Below are 19271 nucleotides of genomic sequence, written 5' to 3' on the forward strand. Positions count from 1 at the left end.
CAAAATCTATAGACTTACATTTTAAGTCGCCTAATACCCTATGGTGGAACATAATGTTAGTAAAAACAAGTATATACAGCAGTAAGTTCGGCCGGGCCAAATCTTAAATACCCACCACCATGAATAAAATATTATAGTTTCCTTTGAAATTTCAGGGGGGTTTGGTGACAAGCAGATCAGTTCAACCAGTACACTTCCCGAAGATAAATTCAAAGATTTTACCTATGAAGACTATATCAGATTCTGGATTTATAAGAACCATTTTGGTTTGAGTTTTAGAAGAATCATTAACATCTCTTGTAAGTGTGCAAGAAAATGATGAAATAACGTCTTGAAATGGACCGATAAAAACTAAATCCGATACACGTTTTTTTTGACTCTAAAATTCCAGTATGTTTAAAATTCCAGGCAAATCGGATAAAAACTACGGTTTCTATAACCCCAAAAAGTAAAATCGGGAGATCGGGCTATACTAAAAGATTGACCGATACTCACCATTTTCGGCGCACCTATTTATGGTCCTACAATGCCTCTAGATTGGATTAAACTACGATTTGATTATAAGCCCAAGCAGTAAAATCGGGAGATCGGTCTGTTTGGGGCTATACCAAAACATGGACCCATACTCATAATTTTTGGCACACCTCTTTGTGGTCCAAAGATACCTCTAGCTTTCCAATTTCAGGCAAATTGGATAAAAACTACGATTTCTATAAGCCCAAGAAGTAAAATCGGGAGATCGGTCTATATGGGGGCTATACCAAAACATGGACCGATACTCACCATTTTTAGCACAGCTCTTGATGGTCCTGAAATACCTCTACATTTCCAATTTCAGGCGAATTGGATAAAAACTACGGTTTCTATAAGGCCAAGACCCCAATTCGAGAGGTCGGTTTATATGGGGACTATATCAAACCCTGGATCTCCGATGGGCATGATTGCTTCATTATTGAAGACTGTAGGGTGATTACAACAGATAGACAGACATGCTTATATCGTCTTAGAAATACTCCTTGATCAAGAATATATATACTTTATATATTCGGAAATTGATATTTCGATGTGTTACAAACGGAATGACTAACTTATTATACCCCTGTCACCATTCTATGGTGGTGGGTATAAAAATATGGGAAATATTTAAATCTAAAGCCAGCGGTATTCAATTTGACATAAGTACATATAAAGGGTGGTTAAATTTCAAGGGCCGATGTTGATTTTGAATAAAACACAAACTATTTAGGGAATTATTGTAATTTTATTTTATTATGATATATTGGTATTACTCAATTATATATGGAGCAAAATATCGGCCAAATGGGCGCCGCGACCTCGGTGGCACACCTTCATCCGATGGTCCAAATTTTCGATGACGCTGAGGCATAATGAAGGTTCTATGCCGTTAATGTGCCGAATTATCTCATCCTTTAGCTCTTGAATTGTTACTGGCTTATCGACGTACACCTTTTCTTTCAAATAACCTCAAAGAAAAAAGTTCAACGGTGTCAAATCACATGATCTTGGCGGCCAATTGACATCGCGATTTTAGGAGGCCATTTTTTAACAAATCGGAAAACCGTATATATGGGAGCTATATCTAAAACTGTACTGATTTCAACCAAATTTGGCACGCACAGTTGGAATGCTCTGTGTAAAATCGAAGTACAACTATGACCTCTGTGGCCATATAAGTGACTATCGGGCCAAGCATATATATAGGAGCTATATCTAAATTTGAACCAATTTCTTCCAAAATCAATAGGGGTCAATTCTAATCCAAAATACATACTTGTGCAAAATTTGAAGCCGATTGAACTAAAACTGCGAACTGGACTTTGATCCCAAAAATGTGTTCACTGACAGACGGATATAGCTAGATCGACTCAGGGGTCCACCCTGAGCATTATTGCCGAACACTATGTGTCTATATATATGTTTAACATAGTTTCTCCTTTTATTTTATTTTTATATATTTGTCTAAAATGAATTCAAATCTAACAGCTGAAATTAACTATTATTAGTACGTTATTATCAATTTATTACTTTTAAAAACAACCATGAATTCTTTAAAACAAATTTGTATTCATATATCTTTCTCTTTTTATACCTTAAAACCGAGGTAAAGAACTGCCTAATGAATAGAAATCAGTCTTCTTTACCATCGTAACCATCAACGATTGCAGATCATAAGCGGAAATAAAATGTAAGATTGACTCCAAAAAAAAACTCTGACTCCAATTCTCTTTTTTTCCCACAAACGATTCTCTTGTTTGTATCCAGCGAATAGGTAAAATAATATTCCTAAATAAAAGGTAAATCAAAAGGAGCTTTTCTCTAGAAGTCCTTTAAAGTTGCATGTCCCGCAACTTAATTTGATAATTTAATTATTTATGGAAATTGATTTCTAATGGTAGTTAAATCATTAAACATGGTCCTTCGTGCGTCTTTGGACAGCTACCTGTAGTATTCTAAAATAATCATCACTGGACATTATTAGCGAACGTCTCTGTTTCTTAAGCTTACACTCCAGTTTGGCTTAATTGACGTATCAGTCTTTCTCCCACTTCCATTAAACCGCGTGGTCTTCAAAAAATAAATACGAAAAATCGGTATTTTGGATACGAAAGACGTAAAATTTTGTGAAAAGAAACGAAAAGGCTCCAATAAATTGTGCTAATTATAAAGAATTCGTAATTAGTTATATATTTGGGAAATTCTGATTAAAATCGATCAATAAAGACTTTCGCGGGTGCATAGTCCCAAATTACGCGAGTTTTCAGAAAAAATTATATTGTCCTAATTGTATATTTTTGGAAAACGAATCATTGAAAATTTTATGAAATATAAGGTTTAACTGTACATTTGAAAGAATTATTCATTTCGGGCTGAGAAACCCCAATGAAAAGGCTTCGTGTATAACGGTTTTTACATTCTACCTTTCTTGAAAAAAAAAAATATGTGTTAGCATGACGATTGCGGCTTTTCTTTAAGTACAAGTGAAACCAAAATAAAACAAAAGAAATACGAAATTCCACGTGTTTACATAAAATTCCATTTCATATGAAATAATCCAAAATGAAAGAAAGTGAACATAAGGAATAGATAAATATAACATATAAAAATTGGATAACTTCATCTTCCAGCGGAATAACTAATCAATATTGAACCATCTATTTCCCAATATAAAATCGAAACCTGTAAGTTCATAAAATTTGATTTTATCATATTCATTTCTCATTCCATGAACTTTTAATAAATATTATCTTTTCGATAACGAAATATCGAATGGTATTAAGTCACACGATATTCATCAACTCTTTTTAAGTCTTGAAACATTTATCTCAACATCTCTTTATTTACGATATATATAAATATGAAAAAGAGTCTCTCCTTATTCTCTTAAATATAGATGACAGTTTCACCCATTCTCTTGTGATCACTCCCTTTGCAATTAAAGATATAAAAAGTGTAGAGTATATTCTGTATGTGTGTTTGTACGGCCAGGCGCTCTTTCAAATTATAAGAAGAAAACAAAATTCTCACAATAGGTCTGTTTTCGCAGATTTAAGCACAGTGAATAAAAAAAGAAAGCAAACACACAAAAAGTTTTGAATATACATTTCTGGAATTTTTGTCAAAAAGAATTATCCTTTCCATTGGTATTAGAAGGGTAAATCAATTCATAAAGATCGTTTGAAATATCAATAAGAAATTGGTCAAGTGCGGAAATTTAATTGTTACCAATTCCTGATTTTGGATTGCGTATGAAAACTGAATAAATTAATATAGTGATAAAATATTTTCCTTCTGAAAGTGATCTTTTTGCGGTTGAAAATTAAGCATTTTTAAAGCAGAAAAGAGTATTTAATTTTACATTTTCTGTAATATCGACAAATCTCGGTCGAAATATATCCGATACAGTCCACTCTTTACTAATAGTATATTCATTTTACCATGGAAGATTTCATTTTTGATTCGGATGACCTTGTCACGTTTTGTGCTGATTTTGAAAAGAGTGGTGTTCTGACGGACACCCTCTTGGAAGTCACTCTTCAGGATCTTCACGATCGTTGGAGCACAGTACAAAAATCATACCGGAGATTGTGTACAACCGATCTCGCAAACCTCAAGAATGAGGACACCGAGAAAAGACGGTTGTTAGAGTCTGCGAGGGAAAAATATGCAAATTGTACAAAGCAGTTTCATAAGTGCAAATCTGAGATACTTGACGCTCAGAAAGCTTTAATAGCACCCACAAATTTCAGTTCGAATCACAATTTCGAAGAATCCCACGCACAAGATAAATCATTCTCTTGTATCAAAGTTCCCCCGTGCGATACGGAGATATTTTACGGAGGCTATGAGGAGTGGCCCGCATTCAGGGACATGTTTACCGCCGTGTATGGTGAACATCCCAAGTTGTCCGCGGTTCAAAAATTGTACCACCTTCGCCTTAAAGTTAAAGGTCAGGCCGCCACCATAGTAAAGAAATACAAACTATGTGGGGAAAATTTTTCATTAGCCTGGGAGGCTCTCAAATCCCGGTATGAAAATAAACGCATACTGGTTGACAATCAGTTAAAAATACTCCTCAATCTCGAGCCTGTTCTCACGGAAAGCAGCGAATCAATCCAAGAGATACAAATTACCATTAATGACTGCCTAGCCGCTCTCAAGGCTCAAGGTATTCCGACTAACGATTGGGATCCAATCTTAGTTTATGTTTGCTCAACAAAACTACCTCATGACACACTAGCTCTATGGGAACAATCCCTAAAGTCTCATAGAGAGTTACCAAAATGGTCCGAAATGGACACATTTCTCACCAATCGATATGAGGTTGTGGAACGATTGAATTGCATTCAAGGTGGTAAATCTAACGCCAAAAGAAAGAATTTGGAAACTCACACTTTTACTACAGAGGGAAACCAACAATTTCCCTGCAAATTTTGTAAAATGAATCATGCTTTAAAACATTGCCCTCAATTTAAAGCCCTTGAGCCTAGAGCTCGAAATGAATTTGCATTTTCAAACAAAATTTGCTTAAACTGCCTCTCATATACTCATCTCCGAAAAGAGTGTAAAAGCAAATTCGTTTGCGCTCAGTGTAAGAAGGATCATCATACACTTTTGCATTATACAGTTGCCAATCCCACAACTGTCAGCAATACCACTATTGCTCCTCCACAACCAGAAGAAATTCCCGCATGTGTCACACAAACTCAAATTGCATCCCACTTCATTGCAGACCCATCAGCTTCTTCCGAAAACACATTGCTCCCAACAGCTATTGTGAAAATTTCCCATTTGGGGGAAACATTTTCAGCCCGTGCTTTTATTGATCAGGGATCGGAAAAAACTTTTGTGTCCCGAAGGCTACAACAGAAGCTTCGGTTACCCACTGAGTCCAAGAACTTCCAAATTCGTGGAATGGGCGGAAGTATAATTGGTAACTCGAATTCTGTCTGTACGATGAAATTGTACTCCGAAACCCACAATCGAACAATAGAAGTAAATGCTATTGTTGTTCCCAAAATCACACGGCTTTTACCCAATTTCTCGTTTCCTTCGTCACAACTTTCGTTTGACGGCATTAAAGATATAGACTTAGCAGATCCATTATTCTATAAACCAGGCCAAGTCGATCTTTTGATTGGAAGCAACGCAATACCGAAAATTATGTTGTGTGGAGTGAAAACAGTTTGCAATTCACTCATAGCTCAAGCAACAATATTTGGGTGGATAATAAGTGGCCCCGTTAAAACACAAACAGTATCCTCGTTTTCATTACAGGCTTCTGAAACGACAGAAGACCCCATATCAACCCAATTAAGACTTTTTTGGGAGCAAGAAGAGGTCCCATCTCGTCCTTCTATAACTAAAGAAGACGAATATTGCGAATCATTATACGAAAGGACAACAACCCGCGATTTAGATGGGCGATATGTGGTTAAATTACCGTTCAAGCCTGAGTTTCCACATGAACTTTCGCTCGGCTCTTCTAGATCGCAGGCGTTCGTGCAATATATTAGAATGGAACAATCTCTCCGATCCAAACCTGCCATGGAAGAGACATATCAGAATGTTTTGTCGGAATATCTCTCACTAGGCCATATGAAACCCACAGATTCTCGTGAAATATATTCACGAGGTAAATATATGTCTTTTTACCTACCCCACCACGCGGTAATCAGACCTGAAAGTCGAAGCACAAAAGTTCGCATAGTTTTTAATGCGTCAAAAAAATCTGGATCTGGAAATTCTTTAAATGACGTTCTCTACGTCGGTCCCACTCTTCAATCGGATATGATGACTCTCATATTGAATTGGCGTCTTTATAAATACGTATTTAGTGGTGACATCGAAAAGATGTACCGCCAAATACGAGTCCATGAAGAAGATACTCCTTTTCAAAGAATCCTTTTCCGGCCTACTCCTGTTTGCCCCGTGAAGGATTATGCCCTAACGACGGTTACTTTTGGAGTAAGCAGCGCTCCATATTTAGCAATAAGGACACTTATCCAACTTGCTCGAGACTCAATGAGTGAGTTTCCCCAAGCTGCTTCTATTCTCATGAAAGAAACATATGTTGATGACATATTGTCCGGCGGACATGATTTGAGCTCCACTCGAGCTTCTCTTTTTCAATTGATAGCTCTATTAAAAACTGCTAGTTTTCCTCTAAAGAAGATAACTTCAAATTCGCCAGATATTTTGGCCTCGATCCCAACAGAAAATCTTCTTGATTCGAATTTTTTGAAATTCCAGGAAACAAGCTCCACAAAAACGCTCGGCATTCAATGGAATGCCTTATCCGACAGCTTTTCTTATAAAATAACGCCTCCTGCTATTGTGTCCCCTATCACAAAGAGAAAAATTCTGTCAGATGCATCCAAGCTATTCGACCCCGCTGGATGGATATCCCCAATCATAATTCAGTCAAAAATGTTACTTCAGCAACTTTGGCTGGAAGGCACGAAATGGGATGAATGTGTGAAACCCAACACATTGAGTAAGTGGAATTCATTTGTCGAAAGTCTCTCTCTCATACCCCAAATAGAAATTCCACGTTGGGTAAACTTTGCCCCCGAATATATAACACAAGTGCACGGTTTTAGCGACGCCTCCGAAAAGGCATATTGCGCAGTAGTGTACTTACGGACACAAAACGGTGTCAATATAAGTTCGAATCTATTAGTGTCCAAAACCAAAGTAGCTCCAATAGATCCAATTAGCCTTCCTCGATTGGAATTATGTGGAGCCGTTCTTTTATCAAAACTCATCAGCAAGATATTATCTGACCTACCCATTAAAAACCATGAGGTGTTTTTATGGTGTGATTCCACAATTGTGCTTAGTTGGCTAGAAAAGCCTCCCTGCACATGGAAGACCTATGTCGCCAACAGGACTGCTCAAATTATACAGAATGTTGGTAACTGTTCGTGGCGTCATGTAAGATCTGCAGAAAATCCTGCCGATCTAGGCTCTCGGGGTTGTCATCCAAATGATTTAATCGGGAATTCATTATGGTGGCACGGTCCTGCATGGCTTGTTAACAATCCCGAAACGTGGCCAAAGGGCCAGACAGATTTTGAAAACCCCCCCGAGGCTAGAAAAATAGAAGTATTTCATAGTTTTGTCGAAAACGATGATTTATTGGAAAGATTCTCGGGCTGGGAGAAGGCTATAAGGGTCACAGCTTATATATTTCGCTTTTATAAGCGTATCTCAAACAAAAGTCAACCCACAACGCCACTTAATAACAAAACTGTTACACATGCGGAGTTTCAAGATGCTCGAAATCGCTTAATTGTGCTAACTCAGAAAAGTTTCTTTTATAAGGAATATTCTTCCTTAGTATCATCCCGAAAAGTTCACAAAAAGAGTCCTCTTTACCCATTAAACCCCTTTATTGATGAAAGCGGTATTATTCGAATTAATGGTCGAATTTCCAATTCTGAATTACCATTTAAACAGCGTTTCCCAATCATTCTTCCGGTGCAGTCGAAATTTTGCAAATTGTTTATAGATTTTACGCACAAGCTTTTGATGCATGCCGAACAAAGTTTAATGCTCAGAACTATTCGCGAAGAATTTTACATATCTCGACTCAGATCAGCGGTTAAGAAACACATTCGTAGTTGCAAAGTATGCGTTATCTATAAACACAAGGTGCAATCGCAAATAATGGCAGCACTGCCAGAAAATAGAAGTAGGTTCTCGCTACCATTTACTGTGACGGGATTAGATTTTGCTGGCCCATTTCCTATAAAAACTTCCATTTTGCGTCAAGCTCCTTACCACAAAAGTTATGCATGTATTTTCATATGCTTCAGCACAAAAGCAATTCACCTTGAGGTATGCTCTGATTTATCGACAGCCTCCTTCCAAGCAGCATTCACCCGATTTGTTGCTCGTAGAGGTTTGCCTCAAAAAGTATACTCCGACAATGGCACCAACTTTGTAGGGGCAGAACGTTCCATTAAGGATGAATTTAAGCGATTCATACAAGCAGTGGCTTGTGATATAGCAGAGAAATACACCTCCCATGGTTTTCAATGGTTTTTCATACCACCCAACGCCCCGCATATGGGGGGACTCTGGGAGGCCGGGGTTAAATCATTTAAAATACACTTTAAAAAAGTAACTCAAAATAGAAAGTGTACCTTTGAGGAATTTTCAACCCTTTTGGCCCGCATAGAGTCCATCCTCAATTCTCGTCCGTTGACTCCTATGACAGATGATCCGCATGAAATTCTCGCCTTAACGCCAGGTCACTTTCTTCGTGGTGCGCCAATGGTTGCTATGCCAGAAACGGATAATACCTCAATACCATTGCACGATCGATGGGAAAAATTAAAAACCCTCCAATACGAATTTGCACGACGATGGAAACGGGATTATCTGCTAGATTTGCAACAAAGATACAAATGGCAAAAACCCCAAGCCAATGTACAAATTGGCCAAATAGTTGTTCTAAAAGATGAACTTTTACCACCATGCGAGTGGAGATTAGGGAGAATTACCCACATCCACCCAGGATCAGACGGATTTGTTAGAACAGTCGAATTACGTACCCAAAACGGAGTTTTAACAAGACCAATCTCAAAGCTATGCATTCTCCCTACAGAGACATCGAAGTGATCTCCACCAAATCGAAAAACTCTCGATATTACTATAATTCATAAGTATACCTATCGTACATATCGTTATAACAACTCCAAATTGTTATAATCACCATAAACTCAAATTATTCTCACTTGCATATTTCAGTTATTAATTAAATTTTATATTCCAAAATTCACAGGGCACCTAAAAATGAAATGATTCGTCAATGCAAGATATGCGGAAAGCTACATCCACTTCGCTTTTGCAAACGATTTTTGGCCAAGGATGTTGAAGAACGTCGAAAATTAGCCCGCCGACTCAACTATTGTTTTAACTGCCTTGCACGTTCGCACTCTACTAATAAATGCACGTCCAGTACCAATTGTAAACGATGTGGTAAATATCACCATACAATACTTCACATAAACATCAATCAGAATGAGAAACGACGACCAAAAATGAAATATGGCAATAAGCAAGGACGAGTCACCAATAATCCACCAAAAACAGTCAAGACACAAACTTTAGATAATTCCAATAGATGTAAGAATCGATCAGTAACCAATCCAAAGCAAATCTTAGACATCGCTTTGTGGACTTTGGAACAATTAAGTCAAGCCCTTTAGTTTTTTTTTTGGTCTAAATAGACCAAGGGGGGCAGTATGTTTAACATAGTTTCTCCTTTTATTTTATTTTTATATATTTGTCTAAAATGAATTCAAATCTAACAGCTGAAATTAACTATTATTAGTACGTTATTATCAATTTATTACTTTTAAAAACAACCATGAATTCTTTAAAACAAATTTGTATTCATATATCTTTCTCTTTTTATACCTTAAAACCGAGGTAAAGAACTGCCTAATGAATAGAAATCAGTCTTCTTTACCATCGTAACCATCAACGATTGCAGATCATAAGCGGAAATAAAATGTAAGATTGACTCCAAAAAAAAACTCTGACTCCAATTCTCTTTTTTTCCCACAAACGATTCTCTTGTTTGTATCCAGCGAATAGGTAAAATAATATTCCTAAATAAAAGGTAAATCAAAAGGAGCTTTTCTCTAGAAGTCCTTTAAAGTTGCATGTCCCGCAACTTAATTTGATAATTTAATTATTTATGGAAATTGATTTCTAATGGTAGTTAAATCATTAAACAATATATATATATATATATATATATATATATATATATATATATATATATATATATATATATATATATATATATATATATATATATATATATATATATATATATATATATATATATATATATATATATATATATATATATATATATATATATATATATATATATATATATATATATATATATATATATTCTGGGTCGTGGTGAAATTCTGAGTCGATCTAAGCATATCCGTCCGTCCGTCTGTTTAAATCACGCTAACTTCCGAACGAAACAAGCAATCGACTTGAAACTTGGCACAAGTAGTTGTTATTGATGTAGATCAGAAAATTTTGTTAAAATTTCATTTCTATAGAAAATTTTTTCAAAATTTCATTTCTATAGAAAATTTTGTCAAACTGAATTATATACGTATTTAATCGTTGTTTTTTTTTTTTTTAATATATACCCCGTATGGACTAACTTACAATTTAGAAGACGGTGTTAAGAAGTTTTAAGATACCATGCCATCGGCAAGTGTTACCGCAACCCAAGTAATTCGATTGTGGATGACAGTCTTTAGTAGAAGTTTCTACGAAATCCATGGTGGAGGATACATAAGATTCGGCCTGGCCGAACGTACGGCTGTATAGACTTGTTTATATTTATTAACGGATGTTCGATATTACAAATTACTGTATTAAAGTTTTACAATGAAACCTCGAAATGTGGGTTATTAAAAATGTACAGTCAGAAAAGAACAGTGCTTGATATAAAAAATTCTGCCCGAAACACATTTTGTTTATATTGGGATCCCCCACTTGTGATCCGGAGGCAGTGCAAACTTTGATCATCCCCAATGAATTTTACATGGGTTTATCATAGGACGGAAGTACTTCGTTTTCGGATCCTTTGCATTGCTTTTGACGTTGTGCCTTGGAACGAAACAACATTTTTTTGGGCAATTCACTTTTTTTTGACAATTCAACATTTTTTTGGACAATTCATTTTTATCAAAATTGTTATTACACTTTTATATCCTAATTATCAGACTTTTACAATTTGAAAAAATTTTAGTTTTTTATTACTTTTGGCGTAAATTTTTGTAGAAATATAGTTTTCAATTTAAACTCATTAACAACTTTAAATTCTAATAATTTGCAAAACTTTCTCAATTTTTGTTTTTTTTGACGGTCAAAGGTTCATGCAATATTGAAGGTATGCTGGTTCCACTAATGCCTAAGGTTGTCTCAATCTCACGAAAGGTCACAGGACGATCTTGTAATATCAGCTGGCGCATAGCATCAGTGGCAGGAAAGGAATGTTATCACCTCCTAGACCAAAATGTTATTTTTGAATGAAGAGAAAACAAAATTTTTGCCGCAAAAATTTTGTTTTCTCGCCAAGAATTTTAGTAGATTGTAACACTGGGGTTGGCCAATCCCGAAATATTTACTTAATTTTTTTCGCTTTCTTTGTTTAATTTTTTTTTTTACATCACAAAATTATTTCTAATTCTTAAAATTTACCAAAAAATTAAACTTCCCCATTTGGAGTAATTTCTTTGCAAGCCATTGTTTTGTCAATTTTTTCGTGGATTTATTTTTTTTCCTTTCTTTTGCAAGTCATCAAATTGTTTGTGACTTGCTTTAAAATACAATTAAAATCAGTCACACGAAACGACGACTTGAATGGAAACCATCTGCAAAGGTTTTCTCACCCCAGAATTGTCACAGTGACGATTTGTCTAAGAAAATATTTTAATCGAATTACTGTATATTATTATTATTTTTTATTTTTGTAGAACCAATCTCCCATGAATTAAAGCAAAATGAGCCTATAAAGAAGTACGAAAGAGCTGTTGAGCGGAGGCGACTATATAATACCATAAAACGTCGGATAAATTCCATCGAATTGTCAATGCATGCCCGCCTTGCGTACATGGGGTCGTAGGTTCAACCCCAGTTTCGACCGAACAGACCTCTTTCACGAGGAAAAGAGGTCTTCGTAGTGAAACTTTCGCCGTTTTTCCAGATGTGCGACTGAAGGGATGCTGGTTCCTTTATTTCGGAAGCTGAGAAGAAACATGGTCAAAAATTCTGATCTAGCAAAAATCAGTTAAAACAAGTCGTAAGTTCGGCCATGCCGACTCTTATGTACACACAGAGAAGAGATTGTTTGGAAATCGGTTGGAGTAATGAACATTCTGCTTTTATAATTAAATATCAATTGTTTCAACATATATACTATATTTACAATCATACGTGGGTCTTTACTACAGTATTTCATATATTTCAATGGATTTACGGTTGTGCTAGAAGACATACAGTTGTAGGAACTAAATGTCTCTATATTGAAAATTTTTGCCTGAATTCGGATGACACGACCTGCCGCAATTAATTATCGAAACTATCACTTATTGCAAGAGTTGTAACGACACCAAGCAAATATGGCCCCATTTAAACTTAAACCGCACACTAGATATGCTAGTGTTCTCAAGGCGTCAGATAGCACTCCTAATATCTGCTATAACGGGTCGCTGCCTGATAGGCGAATTTGCAAAAACTATAGGTGCGAAGTATAATGACTATTGTATAAGCTGTCATGACTTGGAGGAAAAGGAATCAATTAAACACCTCTTGTGTGAGTGTCCTGCTTTTTGTGTAAGGCGTAAGCGAATTTTAGGAGCATATAGCTTTAGATTACTGGCTGACCTGGAAAACGTTAACTTAAGCAGTTTGTTAATGTTTTTGGAGCAATCTGGTTGGTTCCACAAAAGTAAATAATAGAGAAGGTTCAGTGGTTAAGACTAGAAGTGCCCATATGTAATAGGTACTTTTAGTTAAATGTGGTATCACAATGGACTGAATAGTCTAAGTGAGCCTGAAATTTAATCGGGCTGCCACTTTAACCTAACCTAACCTAACCTATCACTTAGTTATCAGCACTTACGGATGGTTTTCACAACCGAATATAATTTGAGTTATTTTACAAATGTCATTTCTATTAAAATATTAATTTCATGTCAAAACAGACGATTTCAAATTAAAACGGTAGAATTCTCAGCAGCGGCAATTTCTTAAATCTTCTATAGAAACATCTACCAAATTATCTGAAGAACTCGGGAGGAAATAGTTTGGATCAGAATCAACGGCCATGGGAAAACGCCCTTTGAGCTCCGAGGTACCAGTTGTATGTACCAATCGATACAGTTTCGACAGGTTTTTATCCCTAGCATCGTCTAGTCTTTAACTCGATCAATTAACCACAACCTTTTTCTTTTAATTTAGTAAAATACTGGCCAGAGAGGTTGATAACTGAACAAAAGAAATATGAACTTTCTCGATAGCTGGTGAAGTCGGCAAAATTTCAGATTTTACATTTTGCGTCCATATCATTTAAATAGGTGCACTCCTTGACCACATGTTCTTGATTTTTGCCGCATAGGGTGATTTCCAATTCATGGCGAAGGGTATACGAGCTGATTTATAACGAACATAATCGAGCCATTTTCATGATTTGATATCAAATACATTGTTTTTAGATTTATACTATACATATATTTAAATAAAATAAAATATAATATTTGATTGGCAAGGAATTGGTTTTTAATTCAGTCAGGAGTAATATTAAGGTCGGGCAACAGAACCGTATGATGAAGGTAGCTATAACCGATGTCGTCGGCAGACCCAACCAACACCATATGAGATATTAGTTGTGCCGACCGAATCAGTCGGGTGACACAACTGACAACTGGTAGTTGCTACAACTGCCAAAAGGAGGTTGGCAATAAATTCGATTGTCACAACCAATCTGTATTCTCTGTGTACCCTCCTCCATGGATTGCATAGAAACCTGTACTAAAGACTGTCATCCACAATCGGATTACTTGGGTTGCGGTAACAGTTGCCGATGGCAAGGTATCTTAAAACTTCTTAACGCCGTCTTTTCAATTGTAAGATAGTTCATACGGGGTATATATTAAACAAAAAAAAAAACCGACTAAATACGTACATAATTAAGTTTGACAAAATTTTCTAGAGAAATAAAATGTTGACCAACTATTCTATATATAGAATAGTTGGTTTGTATACTAATAAAATTTTGACAAAATTTTCTATAGAAATAAAATTTTACCAAAATTTTCTATAGTAATAAAATTTTGACAAAAATATCTATATAACTGTAGACCGATATGGACCAACTTTGGTATAGTCGATAGCGGCCATATATTACCGCGATGTACCAAATTTCACCATGTACCAAATTTCAACCGGATCGGGTGAATTTTGCTCTTCCACGGGGCTCCGGAGTTCAAATCTGGGGATCGGTTTATATGGGGGCTACATATAATTATGGACCGATATGGACCAATTCCTGCATGGTTGTTAGAGACCATACACTACACCACCTACCAAATTTCAACCGAATCGGAAGAATTTTGCTCATCCACGAGGCTCCGGAGGCCAAATCTGGGGATCGGTTTATAGGGGCTATATATAATTATAGACCGATAAAGACCAATTTTTGTACGGTTGTTAGAGACCATATACTTACACCATGTACTAAATTCCAGCCGGATCGAATGAAATTTGCTTCTCTTAGAGGCACCGCAAGCCAAATCGGGGGATCGGTTTATAGGGGGCTATATATAATTATGGACCGATAAAAACCAATTTTTGTACGGTTGCTAGAGACCATATACTTAGGTTAGGTTAGGTTATGTGACAGCCCTATGTGTCAGGCTCACTTAGACTATTCAGTCCATTGTGATACCACAGTGGTGAACTTCTCTCTCATCACTGAGTGCTGCCCGATTCCATGTTAAGCTCAATGACAAGGGACCTCCTTTTTATAGCCGAGTCCGAACGGCGTTCCACGTTCCAGTGAAACCACTTAGAGAAGCTTTGAAACCCTCAGAAATGTCACCAGCATTACTGAGGTGGGATAATCCACCGCTGAAAAATTTCTTGGTGTTCGGTCGTAGCAGGAATCGAACCCACGACCTTGTGTATGCAAGGCGGGCATGCCAACCATTGCACCACGGTGGCTCCCGACCATATACTCACACCATGTACTAAATTCCAGCCGGATCGGGTGAAATTTGCTTCTCTTAGAGGCTCCGGAGGCCAAATCTGGGGATCGATTTATATGGGGGCCATATGTAATTATGAACCGACGTGGACCAATTTTTGCATGGATGTTAGAGACCATATACTTTCACCATGTACCAAATTTCAACCAGATCTGATGAATTTTGCTCCTCCAAGAGGCTCCGCAAGCCAAATCTGAGCGTCTGTTTATATGGGGGCGATACGTAAAAGAATATGGCCCATTATGTAAAAAAAAGTATGGGCCATTTGCAATACCATCTGATCTACATCAATAACAACTACTTGTGCCAAGTTTCAAGTCGATTGCTTGTTTCGTTCGGAAGTTAGCGTGATTTAAACAGACGGACGGACGGATATGCTTAGATCGACTCAGAATTTCACCACGACCCAGAATATATATATATATATATATATATATATATATATATATATATATATATATATATATATATATATATATATATATATATATATATATATATATATATATATATATATATATATATATATATTCTGGGTCGTGGTGAAATTCTGAGTCGATCTAAGCATATCCGTCCGTCCGTCTGTTTAAATCACGCTAACTTCCGAACGAAACAAGCAATCGACTTGAAACTTGGCACAAGTAGTTGTTATTGATGTAGATCAGATGGTATTGCAAATGGCCCATACTTTTTTTTACATAATGGGCCATATTCTTTTACGTATCGCCCCCATATAAACAGACGCTCAGATTTGGCTTGCGGAGCCTCTTGGAGGAGCAAAATTCATCAGATCTGGTTGAAATTTGGTACATGGTGAAAGTATATGGTCTCTAACATCCATGCAAAAATTGGTCCACGTCGGTTCATAATTACATATGGCCCCCATATAAATCGATCCCCAGATTTGGCCTCCGGAGCCTCTAAGAGAAGCAAATTTCACCCGATCCGGCTGGAATTTAGTACATGGTGTGAGTATATGGTCGGGAGCCACCGTGGTGCAATGGTTGGCATGCCCGCCTTGCATACACAAGGTCGTGGGTTCGATTCCTGCTACGACCGAACACCAAGAAATTTTTCAGCGGTGGATTATCCCACCTCAGTAATGCTGGTGACATTTCTGAGGGTTTCAAAGCTTCTCTAAGTGGTTTCACTGGAACGTGGAACGCCGTTCGGACTCGGCTATAAAAAGGAGGTCCCTTGTCATTGAGCTTAACATGGAATCGGGCAGCACTCAGTGATGAGAGAGAAGTTCACCACTGTGGTATCACAATGGACTGAATAGTCTAAGTGAGCCTGACACATAGGGCTGTCACATAACCTAACCTAACCTAAGTATATGGTCTCTAGCAACCGTACAAAAATTGGTTTTTATCGGTCCATAATTATATATAGCCCCCTATAAACCGATCCCCCGATTTGGCTTGCGGTGCCTCTAAGAGAAGCAAATTTCATTCGATCCGGCTGGAATTTAGTACATGGTGTAAGTATATGGTCTCTAACAACCGTACAAAAATTGGTCTTTATCGGTCTATAATTATATATAGCCCCTATAAACCGATCCCCAGATTTGGCCTCCGGAGCCTCGTGGATGAGCAAAATTCTTCCGATTCGGTTGAAATTTGGTAGGTGGTGTAGTGTATGGTCTCTAACAACCATGCAGGAATTGGTCCATATCGGTCCATAATTATATGTAGCCCCCATATAAACCGATCCCCAGATTTGAACTCCGGAGCCCCGTGGAAGAGCAAAATTCACCCGATCCGGTTGAAATTTGGTACATGGTGAAATTTGGTACATCGCGGTAATATATGGCCGCTATCGACTATACCAAAGTTGGTCCATATCGGTCTACAGTTATATAGATATTTTTGTCAAAATTTTATTACTATAGAAAATTTTGGTAAAATTTTATTTCTATAGAAAATTTTGTCAAAATTTTATTAGTATACAAACCAACTATTCTATATATAGAATAGTTGGTCAACATTTTATTTCTCTAGAAAATTTTGTCAAACTTAATTATGTACGTATTTAGTCGGTTTTTTTTTTTGTTTAATATATACCCCGTATGAACTATCTTACAATTGAAAAGACGGCGTTAAGAAGTTTTAAGATACCTTGCCATCGGCAACTGTTACCGCAACCCAAGTAATCCGATTGTGGATGACAGTCTTTAGTACAGGTTTCTATGCAATCCATGGAGGAGGGTACACAGAGAATACAGATTGGTTGTGACAATCGAATTTATTGCCAACCTCCTTTTGGCAGTTGTAGCAACTACCAGTTGTCAGTTGTGTCACCCGACTGATTCGGTCGGCACAACTAATATCTCATATGGTGTTGGTTGGGTCTGCCGACGACATCGGTTATAGCTACCTTCATCATACGGTTCTGTTGCCCGACCTTAATATTACTCCTGACTGAATTAAAAACCAATTCCTTGCCAATCAAATATTATATTTTATTTTATTTAAATATATGTATAGTATAAATCTAAAAACAATGTATTTGATATCAAATCATGAAAATGGCTCGATTATGTTCGTTATAAATCAGCTCGTATACCCTTCGCCATGAATTGGAAATCACCCTATGCGGCAAAAATCAAGAACATGTGGTCAAGGAGTGCACCTATTTAAATGATATGGACGCAAAATGTAAAATCTGAAATTTTGCCGACTTCACCAGCTATCGAGAAAGTTCATATTTCTTTTGTTCAGTTATCAACCTCTCTGGCCAGTATTTTACTAAATTAAAAGAAAAAGGTTGTGGTTAATTGATCGAGTTAAAGACTAGACGATGCTAGGGATAAAAACCTGTCGAAACTGTATCGATTGGTACATACAACTGGTACCTCGGAGCTCAAAGGGCGTTTTCCCATGGCCGTTGATTCTGATCCAAACTATTTCCTCCCGAGTTCTTCAGATAATTTGGTAGATGTTTCTATAGAAGATTTAAGAAATTGCCGCTGCTGAGAATTCTACCGTTTTAATTTGAAATCGTCTGTTTTGACATGAAATTAATATTTTAATAGAAATGACATTTGTAAAATAACTCAAATTATATTCGGTTGTGAAAACCATCCGTAAGTGCTGATAACTAAGTGATAGGTTAGGTTAGGTTAGGTTAAAGTGGCAGCCCGATTAAATTTCAGGCTCACTTAGACTATTCAGTCCATTGTGATACCACATTTAACTAAAAGTACCTATTACATATGGGCACTTCTAGTCTTAACCACTGAACCTTCTCTATTATTTACTTTTGTGGAACCAACCAGATTGCTCCAAAAACATTAACAAACTGCTTAAGTTAACGTTTTCCAGGTCAGCCAGTAATCTAAAGCTATATGCTCCTAAAATTCGCTTACGCCTTACACAAAAAGCAGGACACTCACACAAGAGGTGTTTAATTGATTCCTTTTCCTCCAAGTCATGACAGCTTATACAATAGTCATTATACTTCGCACCTATAGTTTTTGCAAATTCGCCTATCAGGCAGCGACCCGTTATAGCAGATATTAGGAGTGCTATCTGACGCCTTGAGAACACTAGCATATCTAGTGTGCGGTTTAAGTTTAAATGGGGCCATATTTGCTTGGTGTCGTTACAACTCTTGCAATAAGTGATAGTTTCGATAATTAATTGCGGCAGGTCGTGTCATCCGAATTCAGGCAAAAATTTTCAATATAGAGACATTTAGTTCCTACAACTGTATGTCTTCTAGCACAACCGTAAATCCATTGAAATATATGAAATACTGTAGTAAAGACCCACGTATGATTGTAAATATAGTATATATGTTGAAACAATTGATATTTAATTATAAAAGCAGAATGTTCATTACTCCAACCGATTTCCAAACAATCTCTTCTCTGTGTGTACATAAGAGTCGGCATGGCCGAACTTACGACTTGTTTTAACTGATTTTTGCTAG

The 19271-nt window shown here is 36.7% G+C and overlaps 2 protein-coding genes across 2 annotated transcripts; both read left to right on the forward strand.

The window, feature by feature from the left end:
• The first annotated feature begins 3123 nt into the window (after positions 1-3123).
• Positions 3124-10061, forward strand: LOC142235217 (uncharacterized). Its single transcript, XM_075306482.1, has 2 exons — positions 3124-3200; positions 9311-10061. Exon 2 carries the CDS (start codon positions 9327-9329, stop codon positions 9735-9737), a length of 411 nt encoding a protein of 136 aa, XP_075162597.1. The 5' UTR covers positions 3124-3200; positions 9311-9326; the 3' UTR covers positions 9738-10061.
• Positions 3958-9147, forward strand: LOC142235644 (uncharacterized). The gene has a single exon (XM_075306908.1). The coding sequence runs from the start codon at positions 3958-3960 to the stop codon at positions 9145-9147; it is 5190 nt and encodes a 1729-aa protein (XP_075163023.1).
• Positions 10062-19271: the final 9210 nt, after the last annotated feature.

The sequence above is a fragment of the Haematobia irritans genome, chromosome 4 (assembly GCF_050003625.1).
Source record: "Haematobia irritans isolate KBUSLIRL chromosome 4, ASM5000362v1, whole genome shotgun sequence".
Classification (NCBI taxonomy): Eukaryota; Metazoa; Arthropoda; class Insecta; order Diptera; family Muscidae; genus Haematobia; species Haematobia irritans.